General features: G+C 42.5%; 2 protein-coding genes across 2 annotated transcripts in view; one reads left to right on the top strand and one right to left on the bottom strand.

The window, feature by feature from the left end:
* Positions 1-2,077: 2,077 nt before the first annotated feature.
* On the bottom strand, positions 2,078-4,420 carry LOC310925578 (protein FAM72A). Its single transcript, XM_083887559.1, has 4 exons — positions 4,267-4,420; positions 3,765-3,842; positions 2,505-2,629; positions 2,078-2,423 (listed from the first exon to the last, which is right to left on the bottom strand). The coding sequence occupies exons 1-4, from the start codon at positions 4,416-4,418 to the stop codon at positions 2,329-2,331; spliced, it is 450 nt and encodes a 149-aa protein (XP_083743685.1). The 5' UTR covers positions 4,419-4,420; the 3' UTR covers positions 2,078-2,328.
* A 3,303-nt stretch (positions 4,421-7,723) lies between these two features.
* srgap2 (SLIT-ROBO Rho GTPase activating protein 2) overlaps positions 7,724-27,032 on the top strand; it is a 71,305-nt gene continuing 51,996 nt past the window's right edge. Inside the window, exon 1 of the mRNA XM_083887925.1 lies at positions 7,724-7,841. Coding sequence (XP_083744051.1) covers positions 7,775-7,841 — 67 coding nt within the window. The 5' untranslated portion in view covers positions 7,724-7,774. The remainder of the gene's footprint in view (positions 7,842-27,032) is intronic.

Here is a 27,032-nt window from a genome sequence, read left to right as displayed (position 1 = left end):
CAAGCATACAAAACAACATTTTTTATTTAATTTTTTTCAAACTACCGATGCAGTTTCAGTGCAATTCCAAAATATACATTATCAGCAGGGCATGTTCATCAAAGTTATTCACGTCAAGAAACAGCAATTTTAAATAACTCTTTTGATTATCGTTGACACTGAGTCTGAGCCAGAGGAAGCTTGCAGGTGATCTACCCTCTTGAGGTAAGACTGTACACATCCAGCCAGTCATTAAAGATAACAAATCGAAGCACTACATCACAAATGGAATATTAAATACAAAACAGAAGTACTGTAGCACAATACAAATCAAAGCATTTGTAAACAGTGTGTAAAAAAGAAAAGGAAGGGAATAGAGAGTATGTGGTTACATTTTTTTGGTTTGAAGATTGAATAAATACCTAGCTGATGAAATGTGTCCTGTTTACCACATAAGACAGTATTTGGTGTGCAAGTGTAGAAGACATGTCAGTTATAATCTAAAGTGGTGAAAGACGAGAATGTTTTCATCCTCTGTGTGTTTTTACAAAACTAAAAAGGCTAATGCAATAACTATACTTAAAAACAGTATCTTCCTTTATCCTTTTCCTTCAGTGAACCTTCTATATTTGCTTTTGTTTCACAATGCTTTTTTAACAATACAGGTAGACCGGATCGTTGTTTTAGTAGGGCACAGCAGTGACATAATAGCAAGAGATTGAGGATGGCACTGCCATAAAAAGGACTGATTTGGCCTATTACCACTCTTTGTGAGAGGAGGATGCTGAAGCTTACATCTGGTAAACCAGGCTGATCATAAGGCCTGGTCATTTGGTGATGACCAACTAACTAACTAACTAACGTACATCATCAGCCCAGAGTCCACAGATAAACAAAGGTCATTTGTCAGCAATCACAGCAGCGCTAAGGCCAATGGAATACTGGAGTATCGTGACTCCTAAAAAAGAAGCAAAAATAGGAAAAGCTATTTTATAAACTGGCAGAAAAATGTATTTTCAGAGGGGGAGCCAGTGTGTAGGTTCAATAATCGATATGTTCCAAGATTCTTTGGAGTTGATTGTTTTTCTTCCTTTTCCACAGGTGCTACAATAATGCTGCTACATAAAACTGTGGTGAAGTGAAACCAATTAACACTGAAACACACTTTCAATAACCCCCATAGAAAGGCTGTGGAGTGACATGAATGTACAACTATTTTCATTTCCATTCTAGATTTCCTACGTCATTGATCCAGTACCTTTTTTTTTTCTTAAATATCGCATGAATGAAAGTACAAAATGCATACGTTTGCATGTTATCATCACACAATGCTACAGTCAGATTCATACTGCTGCTGTCAGGTGTATAACAAACATTATATTATCATATCAAATACATAGTTATATAATATTTCAGATTGCAATGTTACCTAATTCAAATATGCCCTTAAACAGCAAGGAACTCATAAATATTATATATATACAAATATATATATATATAAACATATATATTTATATGTATACTGTATGCATAATTAAATAATTGTGCTATTTCTCCGGTACACAGGATTCAAAACAGCACTCACGTCAGCACCCAGCCACACAGACAAAATACAAGCCTTTTAAGACATGACTGTCAATGGGAGTAAATACTTATTACAGCATAGTCGATGTACAGATCACAGTGGATCTGTCATTTAAAGGAAAGTAAGTGAATTGTTCACCTTGTTAGAAAAGTGGGCTTAGCGTAAACAAATCATGAGGTCAATCAAATGAAGCCATGAGATCAGTGGAAAGCAATGGAAAGTCAAACGCACTAGATTAAAGGCTCTAGTTGTTGTTGCTTTTGTTTTCGGTCTACTTCAGTCACACATTTTAGAAAAGCTCACGCAAATATACAAAAAAGAGAGAGAAGAATGTGTGACCTAGTGTGTGTCTGTGCTTTTAACAGTGATGAAAAATGATGATAATGAGAAAAGGCATGGTCACAGTAGAAAGGATAATTCACCACTGAATTACAAAGAGCCAAAAATACAAACTTAAAACTGTGGAGAACGTTGTGTAAGTTGGCTTAGCCAGTGATGTCAAAGCAGCTATTCTCCATGAGCTGAAAAGGCAAAACACCTGCTGTGACATCACAGTGTTGGATGTGGACTGAAGTGCGGCATGGTTTAATATCTTATTTTTGACCCATGCAGAGCAATACAGTGGCCCATTTTTTCTGCCTTTTGTGATTCAGTGATCAATGACCCCTTAAAAAGCTTCTCTTTTCTCTCTCATCTCAGCATAGGTTTTGTAGCTCCACCTCAAATGTTGGCCATCCTGGTTGCACACATTGTCCTTTCCCTCTCTACCTGATGCACTCCTCCTCTGATGGGGTTTCCGATTCTTCATTCTCACTGTCTTCCAACTCTGGCAGATCTCCCCACAGGAGCAGGTTCAGGCCTGCAGACAAAGTAGATGCTTATAAAAACACACAATTGACAACTGAAATTCCAGTGTTATTGAAGGAGAGCTTATGCTAACCTGTCGCGTCCAGTCTGTTGAGAGTTGAAACAGCGTCGCTGTTGAACATCCAGAAATGGCCATTGTTGCAGGAGAGCAGGCAGGGTTTACATGGGGCCACTACATGATAGCCCACTACGTTACCACTGTGAGAGGGAGCAGGCAAGAATAAAGATGAAACATGTGTCAGCATTTATGAAAGAAAGTGCATACTCCAATAGTTGGTGTCTATTATTATCCAACATGTTTGTTGTTTTCCCCGTGTACAACAACAAAAGCCTGGGAACACAAAAGAGGTGCACACAAGCCTCAGTGTAAACACAGGCACTGTGTAATATTTGAATTAAAAGCTAGACTTTTTCATATCCATGGCCTGTACGCCAGACAAAACAAAACAAAACATCCTGCATTTGGCATTATTTCCTCCATTTTCTAGTGTTAAATGGACCAATGGATTCATTGAAATGACGGATAACATACAAGTCAACATACTGCCGACCAAATCCATTTAGGATTAAGGTCACATTAGCATGTAGACTAAAGGAGCATTTGTCTTTTTTTCCAATAATCATCATCATTCTGTTTTTAAATATAAAGTAGTTAATAAGCATATTATTATTATTATTTTTTTATCTATTTTTTTTAATGAACACATTTTTGTTGTCAGAAACTTGATAAATGTTGCCAATTAGAAAATGTATCTGAGCCAAGTTCATTTGTTTTCATGTAGTTCATATTTAGTTCAGATATTGAGATAAAAATAAAAACTGAAGTTCACTGCAGTGAAGCCTAAACACGTGGAGGAGTGAGATAGACTTTACTGAACCAAATGTATATTAAATATCACAATATTACTATAATATTATCTCCTTATTACTACACAATTACTATAGTTAATAGCTATTATTATGAAGCTAAAATCAATCAATCAATCAATCAATCTTTATTTGTATAGCCCACAGTTTACAAAACATAGTTTGTCTCATGGGACTTCACAGGGTTGGTAACATCCTCTGTCCTTAGACCTGTCCTTAAAATGGTGTTAGCATAATGTTACCTGCCTAATACAAAATTAGCATACTATCCCCATGTTGTTATTCAAACTATAATCCTGTAGGTAAATATATTGTGTTACCTAATTGTTGACTGCCTCTGAAAAACAACTTCAGTTGTGTAGGACCTGCTTGTCAGCTGTGCCTTGTGTTTACTTATTACAAGAGCAGATGGTCTTCCTATAGTAAACAATACAGGGTGTATGTCCCAAAGAGGAGCTTTACCTACCACTTGAGACACGCAATGTCTCTCAGTTTGCACTTGCAGCTCTCAGTAGTGTAACAGCTGGCGACAAAGTCAACAGTCCTTTTGGGGAGGTGCGTGCAACGAGAAACAAACATGACCATGAAAGTTAAAAATCTCACACCACACGCAAGAAAACCGCTTATCACATGAGTTGCATTGTTATTTATAACAGAGGTCTCAAGCTCCCCTTAATATCAAGTTATAATGAAAACTGATCCACAACCTCCTCCAACTGTAGCTAGATTATAGACAGAATACTATTAGTGTTTGTTTTATTATGATTGTGAACTGTGTATAATATGATATCATAACAAATACTTTTACTAAATTCCGTGAAATATCACCATGAATATCGTTATTGCGTTACCGTGATATTGTGATATGATTTAAAGAAAACTTCCCCCTGATCTAGAAACACCTGGCAGCAAAACAAACAAGCAAACACAGTCCGGTTAGCAACACTGCTAACAACATTAGCGCTCACCTATTGGGGGGTATATCCGTTGAAAAAAGCTCCACTTCAGTGTCCGCAAGAAGCACCGCTTTCATTCCTCTCGTGCAGAGCAGACTGTCGCAGAAGACGCAGTTCACCTGTGTCACACACTTGTTTTTGAAATTTGCGTTGGACGTAGACATTGTTTTGCTGCTGCTAAAATGGACGAATCTCTCGCCCGTTCACTGACAGCGAATGTAGCGGAGAAACAAAACAAAACACGCGAGTCGTCCCGTCAATATGCTACTTATTCGGTCAGTCTGCGATATTAGTGATAAGAACTAATTTGAATTTAATTTATTAGCGTCGCAGACGTCAACGTTAGCTGCAACGTCCTTGTGCAAACGATAGCGTTTTCCTAATGAGAAAACGCAAAGCAGCTAGTATTAGCTCGTTGAGCAAACGCACTGAGAATGTATTTCCGCGAGAGGATCTCGCTCTAAACGAATAACGATAAGCTGCGAACTTAATAAATAAAAGATTTCAGCTAACAACAAGCCTACTTTTCACAACTGAGCAACGGCTCCGCTACACAGCTAACAACTGAAGAGCTGTCAGCTTTGTTTACAACTTCCTGGTGTTTAAGGGCACTTCCCGAAACTATCTTTAAAAGACCCATCACTCGACACTGATTGGATAACACCCCGTAGTGACTGACGCCATTGGACAACGACGTTACAACATCTAATGCTGATTGGTTAGAAATTAAATGGATACGCCTACATTAAAGAGTCTCACAATCCGATTGGTAATCCGTTTTTTAATTTGTTTTCACTACACGAATCAAGTTGTGTGAAGTGTGATATAAAACCATGATATTTGACGTTCAGGAGGAATATTACCTTAATATCGACGGTTTTCTTTAAGTATATTTACAATATAAGGGTAAGACATTGCTGTGGTGTCCAACATTACTACAATTAAGTAAACATAGCTAGTTTGAGGTGCATTTGCTAGTAAACTAAATCTACACTTTTTGACCGGCCACAGCTGGAATATCAGAGGTTACATGAGTAATGGTCATGGATGTATAATATGAACTGGATAAGCTCCGCCCCTTCGCTTCCGTTCATTCCTATGAAACTGCTCACCCAGCGCATATGCCAAAAAAGTTTTTTGACTTCCACGTTTATTTCCAGGTTATGGGGCCCATAGAGCATGCGCAGTAGTGTCACTACCATATAAAGATCTATAAAAGCCTGTGTCCATGTCTCCATGTGTCCTGTGGACACTTTTACAGGCGTCTCTTTTACTATTGCGGTCAATGGGAAAATTGCTTTTTGGGCTTTTGGGCTTTTATGGGGTTTTCTGTTGCAGTACCCACAGTGGCCACCATGTAAAATTGTCTTCAAGGCAGAGGGGGCGGAGCTCTATGGAGTTTATATTATACATCCATGGTAATGGCTGTGTTTGATTTCGCCCCCTGTTTCAGGATGCATGCTGGTTCACTGAAACTAAGAAGATACTCATTATTAATGTGAACAGTAACACCAGTGCTTTTGCTGCTAACATGTCAAAATGGCTGCTGTGCCTAAAGACGCACAATGGAAGAAACATAGTTATAGTTAGTGTATTGTCATTTATACTGTAACTGGAGGACACAGCCTATGTAAAATACCTTGATGGAAGATAATACTCCCCTATTCTAACATTTATGTGTCTTAACTGGACTTCTCTTACAGACAAATACATTTGCAAAGCTCTCCAGCCTTTTTTCCTGAAGATTTATTAAATAACATGCATAAGCTGAAGGTATGAATTAATTAACCAAACATATCTCTTGAAATTGCCGCTTAACCCATTCAAAAATATTATCGGGTATTACAGAAGTCAAATATGTTATAGTGTCACAATTAAACATGGGTCCCCTTATCATATTTAGGAAGGATGATATATGTTTGTATAGCTATTCTGGTTAAGTCACTGCATTGACATTGATTCATTTGGGCAGTCTAACCCTACACCTAAACCAGGGCCCCAGAAATGGGGTTCTGTTTACTTTGCTATCTTAAGAGTTGATATTCACTCCTCTTTTCTGCAGTACCCTACACATTATCATCCCTTCATTCTCATATTTAATACATTTGACTATAATATGTTTATTTTATTTTATTTTAATTTCCTCTCCGGACACCAATTACATAATTCAGTTGGACCAATCATGTCTAATGTATTGTTTAATCTGCTATGTCCAGTTGCCCAATATATATACTGTTTATAGCAGAAAACATTCTAGGTCCATAGAGGTAACAGAACGAGTACAAACAGTGGCAGAGCCGCCCCAAAGCATAACCAAACTCAGCGCCTATTTAGGGCCCCACCACCACCAGGGGGCCCCCTAGAACATTTGATTATTTTATTTCGTTTAGTGTAGTTGTGCATGACAGTGAGTCATTACAGTGAGTCTTTTGCACATTTTACATAGTTTTCATCACCGTCTATCATTTTATTATGTTAATTTATTATGTTTAATTTCCAGCACATACACCTTGTACATGGTGCCATTTTGAATACTAAAATCAACACAAGACCGTTCTTCTGAGATTGCTTACATTTTAAATTAAAGTCAGTATATGGGTAAGAACATGCAAGGCTGACATGACGATGCAAGCAACACAGCTACAACTGTGCAGAATTCCCCCAGAAGCATTATGTAATTTACTGCTCTATTACTCGCGTTGATGAAGGGCCCCAAAATGTAATTTTGCTTCAGGCCCCATGAACGCTTGGGCCGGCCCTGCATAGTGGAAGTATCATTTGCACATATGGCCTTATTTCGCTCCCATATGAATCTCCTCCATGTGCCTGTCCTGCGCACTGAGGCTGACCAACAGCCAGCCCCTCATCTGCACTGGGTTCCTCCTCTTTCTCACTTCAGGAGGAGCGAGAGCAGTTGAGTTTAGACTGGAGCTCAGACCAGTGTTAGATCGGGGCTCATATATACATATTTACATATGATATATATATATATATATATATATTTTTATATTTAGAAACAGTTTTTTTGGGAGTGCTAATAGACGAGCTGTGGCTGAGTGTGCCAGGGGAATGAATCTCACTTCACTTGGAGTTGTTTGTACCATAACCGGTTGTGAGGAGGTGGTGAGGCGCGGCAGCGGATGGGAACATAGATCAGCAGCAGCAGCAGCAGCAGAAGCAGCAGCAGCAGCAGCAGAAGCAGCAACAGCAGCAGCAGAAGAAGCAGCAACAGCAGCAGCAGAAGCAGCAGCAGCAGCAGCAGCAGAAGAAGCAGCAGCAGCAGCGCCAAACTCACAATGCGCCTGGAGTGAACACAGGCAGCAGCAGGGAGACAATACAGAGCCGCGGGATCAGTGAGGATCTGTAATCTCTCTCCACCGACTCGCCTTTTCTTTTCGCAGCCTTTCCGCAGACCGGCATTTTCCCGCCTTCACTACTGATTGATTGATTGTTGATTTATTGATTGAGACAAAATTGACTTCACTACGAGAGCAGAGTGGTTCGATTGCCAAACTCAGCCATGACGTCTCCGGCGAAATTCCGAAAGGACAAGGAGATAGTGGCCGAATATGAAACTCAAGTGAAAGGTAAAACTTTTTTTTCTCTTTTTAAAAAAAAAAAATCTCCTCGCTCGTTAACTGTTACGTTAAAGCCTTCAGTCTGTGCTTTCTTAATACATCGTGTGCTTTTCCCTACGACTTGGCTGATTGCACGGTTCTCTGCACCCGTCCCTCACCTCTCCTTTCAGGCGTAAAGGCTACACTTGCCTTTGTATGTCACTAACCGTTTATGACGCTCGATTGTCCGGCGGGATCGATCATGTGTCAATAATCGCTTTCTTATCGGCGTCATTGGTCGCTGTGGTTTTAACTCGGCGGCACAGATGAGCAACAAAGACGAGCAGAGGAACCTGCTGAAATCGGCGCTGGTGTCTTGACGTGAACATAGAGTGTGTGAAGACGATCATATGTGTGTAGAGCAGATCACTGAAGGCTGGGGTTTAGACATGGAACAAGGCAGGGCGTTTCTCCCTCTGTCTCCTGCGTGTCTGTGCTGCCGCTCTTGCTGGTGGTGTGTAGTGCACTGCCCTTCATTCCTGCTGCAAGTGTGTGTGCGTGCATGTGTGTGTGTGTGTGTGTGTGTGTGTGTGTGTGTGTGTGTGTGTGTGTGTGTGTGTGTGTGTGTGTGTGTAGATTGCAATGAATGATCAATTTGTGCTCAGGTTTGTTCATTGATGACATTTCATCGGTGTCGCCTCTGCTGGCTGATCAAAGACCTGATCTGTGGTTTTGTGTGTGTGCGTGTGTGTGTGTGTGTGTGTGTGTGTGCGTGCGTGTGTGTTGAGGTGGCAGGAAGGGAGCGAGGGTGGTGGAACAGTGAGGACAGGATACTGTCCTCCTTGTGTGCAACATGTTTCCATTGCTGCGGCTGCTGCAGTGCTTGATCTCCAGATAAGACAGACCACTGCCCTTATCATTAAAACCTTATGTCATCTTTACATTGTTTGGGCCCAGCTTGAGTCATGGGAACAGTCCCACCAAATGCTGCATTGGATCCATCAAAATAGCTATTTCTAATTCTCAGACACATAAACAGTGCATGTATCTAGTAGCTTACAATCCTAAAGAACATCCTCAACATATACTACCCCCAACAAGCCTTTAAAGCTGTTTCCAGAAATTAAGTACAGGTGATGTTGCAAGATTTAGCTCTGGATATTCTCTGTAGTTTGCCGGTTACATATGACAAAATGCACATGTGAACAGTTGTGTTCTCCCATGAGCTCACTTGGACATAAACCTGAGATTATACTGAGGGGGATAGGGATGGCCAGAGCATCTCAGGAGTGACTTCTGTAGACATTTGCTCCTAGATCCTCTGCATAATCTCCAAAAATTCGGCATAGTTCTGTGCACGTCTGAAAGTACCTTAAATCTGTAATATAGTCTTAGAGCGGCAGTGACGCGTGAAGTCAAACATTTTTCTGCAACGGTAATACAGGTATGAACACCAGATATGCAAAGCTGCTTTAACACGAGGAAAACACTAGGCTCGGGGGGGGGGGGGGTAAGGCTGGAGCCAATCCCAGCTAACGCAGGGTGAAAGGTGACATACACCCTGGTCAAGTCACCGGCCCATTGTAGGGCCAACAACCTTTCTCTCCCACATTCACACCTATGGTCAATTTAGATTGTCCAGTTAACCTCTGCATGTTCTTTGGTTGTGGGAGAAAATGAAGGAAAATCCATGAGTCAACAACAGTGGTAGCCACTATTCCACCGAGTCGAGATAAAATCACTACCCTTGTCCAATGATCAGACGTTAAGGCCACATTATACTTCTCCGACTGCGTATGCGTTATCCGTCTGCGTCACCACGGAGACGCCTCGAGCATTTATACTTCTGCGTCGTGGTGACGGACACTCGCTGCAATTTCCCGCCCGATCAGTAGGGGTCGCTGCGCAAGGTTGTTGTGCTTCTGGCTACAGTGAGCAATGGCGTCCGAGAGAGAAAGAGAGAGAAAGACTGTTGTTGTTGAAACAGTGGCCGTTTCTCACTTTTCTGTGTCACGGAACGCAGTTTTAAGATAATTTGAGGCGAGAAATTGGCCATTTAGAGTCTAAACATGTGCTGTGTGTGTTAAGATGTGACGTATTTATAGTTCGGCAGCGGCGTTATCGGCGGGGATCAGCTCCGCCTCTGTCAGGACGCCCGGAGCGCACTGAGAGCCGGCACAGAGCAGCTTCGCTCGGCCTGTCCTGAGGACCAATCGCAGCTCTTGCCGTCTCCGTTGTCCCTTGACGGAGTGACGGACACTTAAAAAATATTTCGTGCACCCGGAGACGACGCAGAGGCTCTTCGACAGTCTCTGCGTCGACGCAGAGTCTCTACGTAGCCTACGCAGAGCACTTTACGCAGAAGTATAAATTGGGCTTTAGTTTCACATCTGAAACCATTTGGTGATCCTTCACATTGCAAATGGTTGCATCTGAATTTGTTTCTCCGCTCAACCATTTTCATTTTTTTGTCACTTGTCTTTCAGGGGACTAACTGGACAAAGCAATCCAGAGTAACTGTCCTCATCTCATTGTGTACCTCCTCTTGTTTACCTGCCTACCTGCAAACTCATTTAGCTGTCACCACAGTGACATTAGTGTCCCGGCAGACTGGCTGTTTATGCTTGGCGGCCTGTGTAAGGCTTTCTGTCTGTGGTACGTTCTGAGAGCTGCCTGCTGTGTGTGGCAGACTGTGGACTTAATGTTTGTCCATCGACCCTGTGCATTGATTCCTCCTGTCAGGTACTTAGCTGCTCCCTGGAGACCAGCTGTGTTGGACCATCGTTCCTTTCCTCACTCTGTCCACATGTTTTTCCACATACCACCTTCCTTATCTGGAACAAACAGATGAAAGGGTAAACTGGTGCATCCACATAACTGTTTTAGGTGTGTGTGTGTATTTGTGTTTTTGTCTCTATCAGTGCAGCGTCGTCTCAAGAGTTGGTATTGTCTGCTGTGACATTCCAAGCAGTCAACCTTCTCAGAGAGACACAGTCTGTCATTACCCTGTGCACTGGTGTTAGACATTCTCTAATGGAAGGTGTCAAGTAGCAGCACAACATGAAGCGTCTCCACGTCACTTCTGTCTCTTTAGTAATTGCAAAGATGCATTTGTCTTGTGTCCAAGGTTTTTAATATATTGGCTATATTGTGTGTGTGTGTGTGTGTGTGTGTGTGTGTGTGTGTGTGTGTGTGTGTGTGTGTGTGTGTGTGTGTGTGTGTGTGTGTGTGTGTGTGTGTGTGTGTGTATGTGTGTATGTGTGTATGTGTGTATGTGTGTGTGTGTGTGTGTGTGTTGGGTGTAGGCATAGAATTGAAAGACGTAGCAACCTCTTCAGTCTATGTTTTTAGTTATAAATTGTATCTATATTCTATAATCCATTTTAATGTGGGCTCCATGAGGGTTACAGTAAGCTTGACAGTATGGGCCCTAGGTGGTTTTGCCCATATTATTTGCCCACTTAAAGCCCATGTCCACTTAGTACCCACCTAGTAGCCAGGTAGCCTGGAAAGGGTACAAACTGGAAACCATGGACAAACCCACTTGGGACCCATATCGTGCATCCCTAGTTTTGATCCACCTCGTGGAGGAAACAAATCCAATGTAAGTGTGTATGTTCCTAATGAGGCGGCAGTAGTTTTTACGTGCCGTAGACACATTTATACTTAAGGCCACATTATGCTTCTCTGACTGCGTAATGTGTTATCTGACTGCGTAACCACGGAGACGCCTCGAGCCTTCATACTTCTCCGTCGTGGTAACGGATACGCAAGGTTGTTGTGCTTTTAGCTACAGTGAGCAATGGCGTCCGAGAGAGAAAGACTGTTGTTGTTGAAACAGTGGCCGTATCTCACATATCTCTGTGTCACGGAACGCAGTTTTAAGATAATTTGAGGCGAGACATTGGCCATTTAGAGTCTAAACATGTTTGTGTGTATTAAGATATGACGTATTAATAGTTTGGCGGCGACGTTGTCGGCAGTGATCAGCTCCGCCTCTGTGGACTCTCGGTGCTCACTGTGAGCCGGCACAAAGCAGCGTTAGCTCCGCCTGTCCTGAGGACCAATCGCAGCTCTTGCCGTCTCCGTTGTTCCTTGACGGAGTGACGGACACTTTAAAAATAGTTTGTGCAGTCGGAGATGACGCAGAGGCTCTGCGACAGACTCTCCGTCGACGCTGAGGGCTCTGCGTAACCTACATGGAGCACTTTACGCAGGAGTATAAATTGGGCTTTAGGCATCATGGGCACCATAAATGCAAATCATCCCATGCATTCATGAAGCTTTGCAGCAGGAACTGTATGGTACATGCTAACATTCACACAGAAAGCGGCTAACTGTTATTTAAGACTCTCTCTCTGCACATTAACTACTATGTTATTGTATTGTTTGGCAGATGTACCTCCAGCTTGGCCATTGATGAAACACTTATGCATTATTATTATACACCGCAGTGGTACTATAATACACTATTGCACCATTGTACTATAGCACCATTGTACTGCATTGAAGAATGTTGCCTTCATTGATGCACAGACACTAATGGTTGAATACCACCATCCTCTTCTCAGTCTGTTTTTTTCACACAGACAGAGTGCTGATATACTAATACAGGATTCTGACTGATGCAAGGAATGTTCCTACTTCTCGGGAAGAGGGTGTGTGTGTGTGTGTGTGTGTGTGTGTGTGTGTGTGTGTGTGTGTGTGTGTGTGTGTGTGTGTGTGTGTGTGTGTGTGTGTGTGTGTGTGTGTGTGTGTGTGTGTGTGTGTGTGTGTGTGTGTGTGTGTGTGTGTGTGTGTGTGTGTGTATGGTCATAGTGACTGAAGGGAAGGTAGACACATCTGTAAAAGGAATGCAACAACAACAAATGGTTGCACTGTGCTGATTTTCAGTTGAGGAATGAGTTTATCACTTACCGTTCTCAGTTCAGAGTACTTATTTGTAATTGAATCCAGAAAGCTGCTTTTGTTTCAGGAGGCCTGAATACCCCGAGCTTTGTCACTGTTCCAGTCTTCATAATGTTCATCCAGTCAGTGTTCATCCTCTAGTTCACAACATTGTTTAAATGGACGGTGGAAAATCAGGGAGTGTTGAATTATTATTTTTTTTTTTTAAATGACAGATGTTTCATTTTTCAAGCACTTTTTGGCTCAGAGCCTCAACATCTGTCAGTATTTTAAGAAGTGGTTCCCTTCCCAGATAGCGGTTTGCAATAGTTACCACTGTTGCCAGTTGCCACTGATAGATGGTATTGATTTTCTTTTTTTTTTTACATTTGTGGTTTCTCTGCAAATACAGAGAGATGTGTATAGCCATTCGATCTCATGATGTGCTAAACAGCATTTTGCAAATTTTAGACTAAAATCTGACTAAGTGTGTAAGCAAACAAGGCCTGTTTTCAATACTTGCCAGTAAACTCCTCCAGCTCTGCAGGTATGATGTTGACGTCTCTCTGAGGCGAGATCAGTGACTGTGGCCATGGACTAAAATAATTTCTGCCTATGCATAAGTTACTAAGCTGTGTGTTTGTGGGGCTGGCAGAGAATCATATGATTTTGGATGATGAGCTGCATTAGGCTTGCACACTGAAAAGCTGTGGCATGAATGAGATGGTTTCTGTTTCTTGTTTGCGAACAGCTTTGCGTGAGCGGCAGAAACACAGAAGTGACATAATTGGGCAGATGGATACATAATCATCATATTTGTTGTAAGACTAAGCGCTTTGCTGCAGGTGCCCTCACCTCAGCCATGTGTGGTAGGAAGGATGTGGTAAGTCTTTGGGGGGTTTGTGTGTGTATGAACGTTTCAATAATACCATTATAACAACCACTGAACTCGGTCAATGCATTTTAAACCAAATTGACAACCACAAGTCAAACACACAACTCACAGAAGCATCTTACTACCAATCTGTTGATTATTTCCTCAATTAATCCAGTACTTGTTGACCAAACCTGGAAATGATGACGTTCACGGATGTCTTGTTTTGTCCACAAACCAAAATGATTCAGTTTTAATGATTTCTATTATATGGAGAAAAAACCCCAGTAAATATTCACATTTAATTAATCGATTGTCAAACGAGTTGACGATCAATTCAGCAATTGATTAATAATCATTAATCAAATCGTTGCAGTCCTTCTTTAGTCTGTGATGTACTCGGTCAACTGGAGAACGTCTGAAAGGGAACAAAGTGTAGCGTGGACTGACACTCTATTCAATAAATAATTTCCCCTGTCGTGCTTGTATACTGGGACAAAGGCAGACGTCTGATAAAATGGTTTGGTCAAGCTACAACCTTAGCGTCATTCGTAGATCGACTCAAGCTATGGTTTAATGAAGAGGACGGTTCCCAGTGTTTTGTTCTGTGAGAAGCATTAAAATTGTCGACAGGAAGTGTGTGTGTGTGTGTGGGTGTGTGTGTGGGTGTGTGTGTGTGTGTGTGTGTGTGAGAGAAACTGAGGTTCAGGAGTCAGGCTGGAACACACACACACAGTTTATTCACTGTGTGTGTGATGCTTCCTGTTTGGCCCATGGCTTTGTGTCTGTTGCCATAGGAATAAAATGTCTTTCATATCATAAACTCACGTCAAGTGTGAGGGTGTTACAGCGTTTTGAGCTCTACACAGTCAGCAGCACACTCACCCCCTCAGAATAGATCAGTGTGTGTGTAAACGGCAACAGCAGTGCTGTGTCAGCACTAGATGTGATGTGGCTAAAATCACTCATTGATTTTCTGTTTCTACCTATTTGCTCACTCATTCCCCAGCATTTGATATGACAATATACTGCAAGGTTGCTGCGGGCCTGGGCATAAACACAATTTTCCGAGACTTAAAATGTTGAGTTGTACACCTTCACACACCTACACAGTGCGTGCGTGCGTGCGTGCGTGCGTGCGTGCGTGCGTGCGTGCGTGCGTGCACACTGACTACAAGTCGGTGAATGTGTTATTGCGATTGGGATCAAGATGTCGAATCCATCTCTGCCCACACCCCTATGTTCATCCTACACCGTTGACAGAAGAGTTATAAAGAGAGGAATGTCTACAATAATAATAGCTGCAGCTTCTAACACCATGGTATGCAGATGAACTGTTAAGAGTTGTGCAACACCCACAGCTCATTCATATCGGCGTCACAGAAATCAGGATTAAATTGAGAAGGCCGGAGGAAGAAAGGAATGCATGTGAAGAAGACAATAACAACCAAGTGGGGTAAGGTCAGAGTTCAGCTGCTAGATGACTGCTGCTCATTGGTGCCAGATGTTCTGGATGCTCTGATTGGCTAACAGATGTTCAGTCTTCCCCTGGCTAATCCTGACTGGCTGCCACCAATTTACTAGGCCTTTGCTAGTGAGGTATGTTGGGATTGGATCACTTACCCTTCTTTTCAGGTGTTCTTTCTTTGATGTTTTAAGGTGTGTGAGTGTGTGTGCATGCGTGCATTTGAACTGCATTTGTAGGTCAATCAATTGGCCACCACTTGTTCTGACATTTTGCAAAATGATGAAGCTGATATTTATTCATGCAAAACACCTGCCACGGCCTGACCTATAGACCTCAGCTTTTCATACACACACACTCTTGTTTTTATATCTTAGTGAGGGCACATCAAAGACATAATGCATCCCATAGACCATTATCCTAACCTTAACCATCACAACTAAGTGCCTAACCTCGACCCTAACTCTAAAACCAGGTCTTAACCATGAAAAATCCCTTTAAAGTTGTGAGGCCCAGGCAAAATATCACTGTAAAGATAGGTTTTATGGTTTTTTTGGACCTCACAAAGATATAAAGACAAGTAAACACACAGCTATTCTTCTCTGGAAACCCTATTTAATTCATTTAGACAGCCTAAACCAAGCATTAGACCTAACCTTAACCTTAACCTAATTGCAATTCAAATCTTAACCTTAAACTTAACCAGCTCCTCAGAAATGAGGTTTTGCCTCATAAGGACCAGGTTCTGGTCCTGCCAAGGCCAGTTTTTATGCCAGAAACTGTCCTAAAGGGGTAACAAATACAAGTATGTGCACACACTAGCCTGGAAGACGTAGTCATTACCTGCTGTAGGTTTTTTGCATATCGTCAACTGTCGCATTCCACACAGACAGTTGTTGAGCGGAGTTGTGGTTTCTACTTGTTCATGTACGTATATCGTGTGGACAACATCATGGATCATGTGTTGGAACAACACTTTCACCTTCATGGGCAATGGATTATTTTTCCACTTCTGCTTTAAAGTTTAATTCTGTCTATTGTTTTAGATGAATATGATCATATTGTTTCCCAATCCTTTGTGTGAATGTTTGTGTGTGACTTTGAGTCCAGGATTCATCCAGAGGCCTTGACCCCTGTTAGGGTGCCTCATTTGAATGTCACTTTCCGTATATGACACATAGACACACAGCAACAGCAGAGCAACCGGTGAGAGTGTGTAAAAATGTAAAAAGCAGACACACACTCGCACACAGTCTGTCAATCCCTTACTCCCTCTTTTTCAATCTTTTTCTTTCTCTCAGACAGGCTACGTCCAATGAACAATCAGACCATTGTGAAAAGAACTGCTGGTCTTCAACTTAAATCTCTGTTTTTCTCCCCCCACCCCTTTTCTGGTTGACTTTATTTTTCTCTCTCCCTCCTCTGGTTGCGTGTCATTTGTGATAAAATGTGACAGACACACACACATTTCTGACACGCCTCTATGGCAGCTTAAAACCAATAATCATCACTTTATGATTTCAGCATATGTGACACACGCACACACACTGAGCGTGATTTCAAGTCCACCGGACTCACAACCAGCTGAGAGAGGGTGTGTGTGTGTGTGTGTGTGTGTGTGTGTGCGTGTGTGGGTGTGTGTGTGTGTGAGAACAACATTAAGAACAGTGGGTTATATATAAATCACAAAGACCACTCGTATCCTCTGTAAAACAATCAGGATAACAGACATCCAGCTGTAAATAAATAGGAGGGAGGCAGAAAGAAGTCGAGGAGTGAAAACACAACTGTAGAAAGGTTGGATAATGCTCTCAAGGGACACCAGAGGAAACAGGTTGTGTTTGAACAGGCCTCTTACTCTTACATGACCAGAGAGCAGGAGCCTGACCAACGAAAGAAAAGGCAGAAAGGCCCCCCCCCCCCCTTTCAGATTGGGGGGGGCAGATGGAAGAAAGGAGAATAAAGGAGGAGGAGGGTTTTGGGAAATGTGCAGCCAAAGGACAGGAATAAAAGAGTTTTTAAGAGTTGTAAAAGAGGACAAAAACCATACAATAGTAGATGAATACAGTATGTTGGTGTGAACACTATATACTTGTATTAGCCCTTTTGGTTCCCATCTCAGTCTGTTTCCTCTTCCCTTCTTCCCCCTCCATCAGCAGCTCCTCTCAGCACGTAGGCAGAGTTGGTTGCTAGGGTTACTGTATTGCCCCCATTTTTCTGGGTTTGTGAGGAGCAGAGTGAAAATGAGAAGGAATAATGTAGATTTGTTGCCCCTCTAGGGTCTGGATAATCAGGTTACCATTGTACACATACATATGATTCCTTTTTGAACCCTCAGACATCTGCCCTTTCAGTTTTTCTCCTTCCTTATTTGCTGTCTTGCTCTGCATTCCCATTCTCCCTTTTGGCACTCATCCACCTCCTTTATTCCTTCTTTTCGTTGCTGTCTTCTTCCTGGGTGTCGCCTCATCTCCCTCAGGCGTCCTCCAGGGTAGTATACACAATCTGTGTGTGAAGTGAAGCACGACACAAGTACATTCTGCATTATTGCTTTTGTTTCCTTGAAATACTTTGGCCTGTCGTTGATGTTTTAAGCTTGTTATTTACGACAAAAGCTGCAAAGGTTGCGTCTTAATCTCGCATTAAGTGAGAAGCAGTGGCTTGTGCTGGATCAGGGAAAGAATTTTGGTTTTGTGACAAGTGTATGTTTGTTGTATGTCGTGTGTGTTGGAACTGCATGCTGGCACTCACCAGTTGGGTTCACACCTCAGCTAATGCTGTTTTAATGAAGCCATTCATCACCCCTTCTCAGCTGAATCCGCATCACTTACACACTCTAGCTCCTCTCCCTCCTTCTATATAAATGTGTGTGAGGACACAGTGTTCTTCCTTCTGGTTGCTATGTTGATGCACCACTTCTATTTTGGTTGTTCCCATCATCAAAGCCACTCTGGTGGAGATTTCTCCCAATTTCCTCCCAGTTTTTGTTGCCGCCGCATGTATGCAGGCTTCAAGAGATTTGTTTTAAGTGCTGAGTCTCGGCTTTACTTCAAACCTCCATACTTTGAATGTTTGAATCCTGTAGCCTTTTTCCCAGTCATCACACTCTCTTTTTGTAGTGGCTGATGATTAAAACGGGACTATGCAGGATTTTTACCCTAATTTAATTGAACAGTTTCGGAGTCATTGTGATGGTTAAATCCTTCGACTCCCCTAACCGTCTGTTAGTGTAAAACCAGCTTTGCAAGACCATGGTCCTCAGAGTCGGGAGGTCTCGTGAAATCTCCCCCTAGGCAGGCACTGGCTTTAAGATCAAGGCAGTGATAATGTTATTTTAGCGAGGGAGAGTAAAAAAAACTGTCGAAACACTGGACTGTCGAGCATTGAAAAACACAGAAGCATGTAACACGGATGCAACCACCATGGCATCCTTTAAAAACAAATGCACATGGTCAGGAGAGGGGAAAGACAACACTGGGGACATTCTACGACGGTGAGGTATAAAGAGGTAGGCGATGGATGTTTTTGGGGTGGTGTCGCAAAAATACATACACTGAAACTGTAGGGGAAGCTCCGTAGAGAAAAAGCTGAAAACAGGAAGCAGATTCTCTCCTCACTGTTAAAAACCTATGTTAAAAACATAAGGAAGGAGGTGGTTGCGCCCGTCATTACTAAGCAACATTTCCCCTCACAGCAGCTTTGGTCACAAAATCACAAACTATTCAGGAGCTTTGTCTGGATGATAGAGGTTCAGTTTATTTCAGAGTGAATCAATACCAGTTTGACCTACTTCTTTAGCACCAGTATGAAAAAACACATTGCATTCCAAAAAATTGGGGTATTTTCATATTGATGCGACAGAAAGGTGCACTGCAATGTAATTGTGACGCAAATGCGCTTCTGTTGCTGTGCTGCTCCATATGAAATAATGTATTTGTGCACTGCGTGTGAACCGCCCCAATGGAGGTTTTCACTGATGGCCGAAATAATCTAGAAATAAATGTGGGTACCTGCATCACCATTTGGCATTAAAATGGATGTAGCCTTGCTGTTGGGCCTGGGTCACACTGGATGCATGAGCTGTGGTCTGCATTATGGACCTCTTAAATACAAAAATGGAGAAACAGACTATTTTTTTGTGGAGAGAAGTGAAAATGTATCTGAAATGTGTAGTTATGTAAGTGGAATCAATGTGGTCTATTATGTGTCAGGAAGTGTCATTTGCTGAGATGAGTTTCTGTGAACAGTGACCACAAGAAGTCAATGGGTGACAGCAGTTGACTGAGTGTAATGTTAGCTGAGTCAAATACACTGTCAAAGGACGTGCAGCGTGTACAGGTACACACTCGTCTCAGTCTCATATCAGTACATGTTGGAGGGTGTGTCTGTATGAGCATGTCCCTCTTGTCTTGAATGCAGTTATAAAGGTAACCTAGTGTGGTTTACTTGCAGCAGACGTAGAACTGGAGCTGTGCAGAGGCAGCAGCAGCAGCACATACCTCAGGTCTGATATTTATCTCGTTGTTTTGCAGGCGCCTGTTAACCAACACTGCCTCTTGTTCTGCATCTCACGGAGTGTGGCCAGAGGGCAATGGTGTGTGTAAAGTATGAAGAACAAGCTGATATGTGCTCTTCACTCTTTGCATGTTTAAGCGTGTCCTCAGGCCGTGGAATATGTTTGGTCAGAATCTCTAAACCTGTTGTGTACAAATATAATCCACCAAGTGACCAAGCAAAGTACAACTAAGTAGAAACCACACTTCTTCATTCTATGTTTCCTGAGAATGTATTTCAGCAGGGGGGCTTTTGTACTCTATAGCTGCGTTTGCACCAAGTTCAGTTTGGTACAGTAAGGTACGTATTTTACCAAAATAAACACCCCCAACTAAGGCTGAACGATTTTGAATTAATATTTAATTGCGATTATTTTGACAGGAATTGCAATTCCTGTAGCCTGTAGAGCAGTAGTCTCAGACAGTCAGTACTGTTCTCCTCAGCGAGCATGCGTTTTAAAACGGTGACGGCTGGGATTATGTCGGCTGCAGGTTGCGGAGCTGAACTTCCTGGTTAACTCCTGGTCAATCATGCTCGTTTCCTAGCTGGCTGTAAACTGTGGAATGGATTTCCTGAACGGAGTCGTGCATCATTGCTCCGCGTCTCACCGAGACACGCCTCAGTTCAGGAAACCCATTCCACTTTTTGCTAGCAGAGCAGTCAGGGAATCACTTGTGGAGACATTTCAGCAGACACACACAGACAGAAATTTCAGATCCAACTATATAGATTTCCGATCCGTCAATTACATCTGTATCGGAACCCGATATCAATACTGGATCAGATCGGCCCCATCCCTAGATAAGACTGACTGGGATTGCAGTAATGTGACGAAGACAGGAGCCAAGCTCAGGCGTCAAGCGCAGGCCGCCCCAAAGATGCCCTATTTTATCCTCCCGTTTCCCCCAGTAACCAACGAAACGATTTTGTGATGACGCATGTAAAAACTGCAGCCAGCACGCGCCTGTTCCACCAAGATGTGAGTACACTGTGGAACGGCACCTACTAAATGCTGGAAAGTCTCTTTGCGCAAAAGCGAAACTTGGCTGCAGCACTCCCATTTTGAGTTACTTGCCCTTCACCATAAGTCACCATAATGGTCTTTCAAAAAGGCAAATTGAGTTTGAGACCCCTGCTGTAGAGTAAGATGTGTATAGATCAAGACAATAATGAATCTAAAATTATATTTCAACACACATTTTGGTTTTAACAAATATCGTGTCTCCTGCTATTTGAAAATTGCAGTAGGCCGTATTTTGATATTTTGATTAATTGTTCAGCCCAAGCCCCAACCTTTCAATGTTTGACACCCTTCCCTTGGGGTACTAGAGTAAAATGGTACATTATGGTTAGGGTGGAGCTAGACCGGAGCTGACGCTGCCACACCCCGCCTACTAACAGTACTGTGTCAAAACCCAAGCCTGATCCAGGGCTTTACTATTCCAAACTGTGCCACACTGCACCAAAGGCTGTAACCATGATGGAAAGGCAGCATATGAAAATGCCACAATGGTTCGGCCCACATTCTTTCAAGAGGAAGTAGTTTTTTTTAATGAAATAGCTTAATAATAATTATATGTGACACATTTTGTCTTAATTTGCAGCCTTTGTTTGTTACTTTTGCTTGTTATGAGTGTATGAGTTTTTTTTTTTACAGCAAGTGATGTAGGACCTTTTTGGTACTTATATATTGCTACTTGTAGGGATGAGCTGATGCTGTACTTTATGCAGATCCATACCGCCTACATTTCACGTCAATGCTTCACCAAGCATAGACTGTAAAATGTGGGCCTTTTATTTCTTCTTCACAGGAAATGGGATATTTGTTATATAGTTTGAATATCATATTTTTGAAATGGCTGGTTATGGGGAGGTGGTCTTATGATTAATATTATTATTATATCAGAGGTTGTGATACGGGTATCGGACAAAAAAAGGAGTATGGAGCATCCCTTGCTATTGTCAGCCCTGTGATTTGAAAGAGTCTCCTCCCACTGTCGAGTGTATATAGACCATGTGCTGTTCTGCATTGTGGGATACCCCTCTCAGATTATCGCCTTTGACTCTACCCTCTCCCTCCCCCTGTTGCCACCCTCCCCCTTGACATACCGACTCAGTCCATGTGCTTCAAACAGAGTGGAAACAGGACTATCCCTCCCCTTATCCATGCACGCACACACACACTCACACACACACACACACACACACACACACTCACACACACACACACACGCACACACACACACACATACACATTCCTGCTGTGCACTGGCCCATGTTGGCCAGGGGTTGGTGTGGAGTTGTTCGGAGCTTACCTTATAGATTATACACTTTGTCAGGCAGTGGACCTCTGCCTGGGCCTGAGCTGAAAGTCAAATAAACTGTGGTTTCTCTGCGAGCCCAAAGTACTGAGGTGATGGAGAAGTTGATGAGGAGGAAATGAAGAAAGGGGATGCCTTTTTTTGCACAAAGAAACATGTCATCAATCACCTCATCACATTTGTTGCATAGCAGCTTGACACATGCTTGTTCTGATGCCCCCCACCATCACTTCTTTTTCTTCCCCCTTTTTCTCTGAATGTTAGCTCTCCCACTCCCCTCTTCTCTGTGAAACCTTTCTGTCTGGGGCCAGTGTTGCGTGTTAAAGGTTGCTGTCTTTGACACATATGCTCATACACACAGGCATTCTCTGTGTAAAGGTTGCAGTGGGAGGCATCAGGCTAAGTGGCTGAATGTGAGTGGAGCTCTTGTCATGTGTTGCTGGTATTCCCTCTGAGGAATGTGGAGGAGAGTTTCCAGTCTGGAGTGCTGGATTCCCACTGCTTGCTCCGAGCATGAATGTGAGCTATCACAAATCTGTGCACTCTCTTGGAAAACAGTCTATAAAATGGCACCTTTTGAAAGTTATAATCCAGGTTATAACTTATATTGAGCCTGTATAAACCCCCAGAAGTTTTCAGAATTATACTTCTGTTAATCCCTGGAGGGAGCAGAACACTTTGAATCCACTTAGAATTGGATACTTCCCAACAAATCCAGGGCTTAGAGGATTCACCGCCTTTCTTTTTCTTCGTTTTACAATAAGTAAATAAGAAGAAAGTCAATAATGCTAAATGCACTGGCATTTAGTCTTTTGCATTTACTGTTTGCTGTGACTCATTGATAAGTCATTTGGATGTCTTGGCAAAAGGCCATCTTCACCATTAATGCTTTTCATAATCAAATAATCTGTTTTTCCTGATTAATCGATTGGTTGTTTTGCTTAGAAAATTTCAGAGAATGTTGAAAAGTGTTTCCCAAAACTTGAAATGATGTTCTCAAATGTCCTCTTTTGTCCACAAACCAAAATGATCCAGTTTTCATGATTTCTTTGTCATATGGACCAAAGGAACCAAGAATATCCATATTTAAGAAGATGGAAAATCAGAGAACTTGTTTTAGTTATTAAAAAAAAACCTCAAAATAATTGGTGATTAATTTAATCTTTGGTTAATCAATAAATTGGGCCAGCTCTAATCACCAGTAACTGCAGATACAGAAAATATTTAATTGAATTAGTATAAGGAAACTTTAGTTTAAGGGACAATACATAAAAGATATACACTGACATTCCTGTTAAATCAAAGACTGTCCTGTATTTTCGCAGCCATTGTTTGTCTAATACGTGCACTGGAACTCGACTGCCATTGTTTCCAGCATCTTTGTTGCTCATAATGTCCAGGAAGGCTCTCAGTGTGAGTGTGAGTCAGGTCCCTGGTCGTGTCCCTCTCCATTGTGTCCTGCTCTTGCTGGGGGTTGACAATGATGACCACTGTCCTCTGAGTGAACTACATTGCTGTCATAGCTTACATTCCATGTGGTCCATATGCACACAGCACAGCTGGCTTTACTACGACATTGGGGCCCATTTTGAATTCATCCATTTTTTTTGGAGAATGTGTCTGATTTCCAGCAGGGAGGGTATTGGAGGGTGATTTTACCAGCTTTGTGAAGAGGTGGGAGGATTAAAAGAGAAGGAGGGAGTTCTCCTTCATTGAGTGGGAGAGGATTGTACGACTGATGTCTGTGAGCAGGGAGTCAGAACAGCAGGACTCTTAGATCAAACAGGCTTCCTCTGTGGATAAGAAAACAAGCCAATCAGGGAGAGAGATAAACACGGACAAGGAGGAGATAAAGAAAAGCAGGATGACGCTTTTCTTAGTGTTTTCCAACGAGACTGATGGTCACAGTAAATGGCTCTAATGAGCATCTCGCTTTACCTTGCATCTGGCTCTTGATGTTCTGCCTGTGTGAGTCTTCAGAGGCCAGTTGAGAACAGGTGTGGGCCACATGTCTCCCTGACCCATGACCTCTTCATTTACCGGGCCAGCCACAGATTCCGTCTAGGGACCAGCTCCCAACTCTCAAGGCTGCCATCAAGAAGGACGATCGTTGTTCATACATTCGCCACAACCTGACAGCTCTGCATGTGTGTGTGTGTGTGTGTTGGTGTGGTGCAGAGATTACGCTGTGTGAAAGTGTTTCCCCTTCTCACCCTTCAGCGCTGAGGCAGCGTCAATAATTCAGCAACACATTTCAGAACACAATGATTTGCACAGCACTGCTTTTCCTCTCTTTCTCTCCCCCTAGATTCCTCAAAATGTATCTGTCTCCTGTGTCGACTGTTTTTATGCCCCCATTTTGTTTTTCTTACTCCCTCCCACAGTCTGCTCATCTCGGCCCACTTCATCTCGTTCCGTTCTCCGTCACATTTCCACCGTGACAGTTGAGAATCTCTCATTTTTTCCTTGAATTCATCAGTGTCTATTTTCTCTCATCTTTTCATCTTGTTCTCTCTTTCCCGTGATTTATTGTCATAACAGGGATTTTGTCTTGACTTGCTGGTGTCCACTCCCTCCCTTCTCCCATCTCCATTCCTTCCTTTTAAAATCTCACCATGACAATAACGAGAGGCTAGAGAGGAGGCCGTGGAGGGGAGCTTTGAGGGAAGGGTGTGGCCACCCACTCTGCAGGACTCTTGTGTGTTACAGTAATTCTGACACATGCATCACATCACACACAAAATAGGACATGCACACTGTGTCCAGTCATCAGGTCTTTCTTAGCTCACTGGACACAAGACTCCTTCCTGTGGTGTCATAGGACAGAAGGACTGAGAGAAAAAGGCTTGAACAGTAGGTCATCTAATGTGGGAAGTTTTTAGGCATGGAAAATTGGATGCAGAGATTTTTGTCGCTCACATATCAAAGCAGGAGATCTTCCGGTTCAGGCACGTTCACAACAGCAGGACAATTACAAGAACATTCAGACAAGGTGTGGCGCCCGCTTCACACACACTGGAGATTTTCTTGCTGTATTCTCAAACAGGCCCCCTTTACACCTGGCATTAGAATGTGTGTGATCAGATAGTAATCGGATAGCACTTCACCACATCCATTTACACCAGGTATTAACATGCGTCTCCGGTGTCCATACCAAGATCCTATTGCTATCTGATCACGCTCATCCCCCCTTAATGTCACCTCACCGTCTGTGTGCTGCCATATCAACAACAAAAGTGGAAGAGTTTTGTTGCAGCTTTCACGCTAGCTGTGCTCTAAGCCACGGACGTATTTCCGCTCATGTAGTTGTTGTGTGTGGGGCGGAGATGCATCGGAGACTCATTGTATTTACATTTCTGTTCAATATGGTCGCAGTGGGTCTCTGACCACCTCCTTAAGTGGTTTGGCAGATTGATTACAATAACTACAAGTGGTCAGGCGCTATCTGATCACAGAAAAGCGCATTTTAATGCCAGGTGTAAATGGAGCCACTGAGACATGTTCCAGATGTGTGACTATGGGGCTGGCAGGAAAATTAGTTTGTGAAAATGTGCCACAGTGACATATGGGGATGTTTGCTTGAGGTCAAAACTCAGGATCTGCCATAGAAAAAGAGTGGCTTGATTACACCAAGAATTGAACACCTGGTGTTATAGTAAAAACCTCCCGCTTAATAAACTGTCTGACATCTAATTGCAGTGAGCTGTGTGGGTGTATGCATAGAGTTACAGGTGCAGACAAGAAAATGAAATATGAACCAGGAATTCAAGTTTGAATAATACATCCATGACTTGAAAAGTTTATCATGCGCCAGAAACACCGCAGAGCAGGTTATACTTCTTTAGGTCACAATATTACAACTCCAGAAAACACTTCTAGGAGTTGTGTACAAGGTAGAATGGGCACTGCATTAATATGTTAAGTGTGAAGCAGGGAAGAGTCAGAATGTTGTAAATCAGAATCTGAGCCAGAATCAACCTCAGTTAGCCTCACATTGATTTGATGTAACCCAGTGTGTTGGCAGTCCCATTGTGCCAACTTGATGATCTCATTCAGCACAAATCATGAGTGGTTCTGGGATTAGCCTGGCACTTAGTTCAGTCTAAGTCTGTCCCTGTGCGAGTCAGACTGTAGCAGTAGGAGTATAGCAGGTAGTCTGTCTGTCTTTACTTGACCATCAGATGTTTGTGATGGTCCATGTAATGGTGATAGTTGAGCTGTAGGGACAATCATGTGGGTGGTTATGCTTATTAAGTAGGCAGTTTTGTGTGAGAAAGCAAAACAACAGTGTGTTAGTGTGCATGTTTGTGTTTGAATAGGACAAAGGCTGTGTTCATTGTGTGTTCATTGTGTGTCAGTGTGCCCTCAGGCTGACCTCAGGTGAGCTTCCCTCACACTGCATTGGTATTCATTTATTTCCTCTTAGCTTCTTTTTAATAAGACTTACAGTGTCTTTCAAATTGGGGATGACAGTTGACATTGATCTGAATGTTGTCATAATAGTTTTTACTTTCTAAATTGTGAGAATATTTTCTTAATGTTTGAATGTTGCATATAGTCTGCAGTGTTTCCCATATGCTTTCCACGAGATACGAAGCGTGATGTCGGTACGACGACTACAACATCAAACACGACACAGCAGACAACAATGGAGGACATCCAGTAGCTCTTTTTTTCCTGCTCAGTTTGTGGCTGTTTGCCTGTGGATGTTTAAGAATCACTGACCTTACCGTACCATTTTACTCTGGAAACCCAAGGGAAGGGTGCCAAGAACCTGAACGGTAGGCGCTGGTTATTTTGGTACTGTTGGGAACGCCATCAAATATGTACCTGACTGTAGCTAACTGCTCCATGATCATGGCTACCGTGACGGTAGCTGGTGGAGTTGTGGTGCTGGGGTTAATCATTGTAAACATTGATGCAGTGCACTCATGTCCACCTCACTTTTTGGCACCTCTCCACCACCCTAACTACCTAACAAGGGTACATCAAATTCAAAATCAAAATCACCCATCAGGCTCTAACCTGTCATTGTAGTCTACTTCATACATCTGTGCAGACAAATGACCACATACAAAAAGCAGCTCCAACTCTGTTATTGTAAATATAAACCTAATCCA

This window comes from Microchirus variegatus (assembly GCF_963457635.1).
Source record: "Microchirus variegatus genome assembly, chromosome: 4".
NCBI lineage: Eukaryota > Metazoa > Chordata > Actinopteri > Pleuronectiformes > Soleidae > Microchirus > Microchirus variegatus.
The sequence above is the reverse complement of the archived record's forward strand: the minus strand, read 5'-3'. Positions and strand labels throughout refer to the sequence as shown.

Excerpts from the sequence above, each read along its gene's own strand:
- LOC310925578 (XM_083887559.1), bottom strand. The coding sequence starts at position 4,418 with ATGTCTACGTCCAACGCAAATTTCAAAAACAAGTGTGTGACACAGGTG. Across the intron at positions 3,843-4,266 it reads ACGGATATACCCCCCAATAG|GACTGTTGACTTTGTCGCCA; the intron begins GTGAGCGCTAAT and ends CCTCCCCAAAAG. Across the intron at positions 2,424-2,504 it reads CAACAGACTGGACGCGACAG|GCCTGAACCTGCTCCTGTGG; the intron begins GTTAGCATAAGC and ends CTTTGTCTGCAG.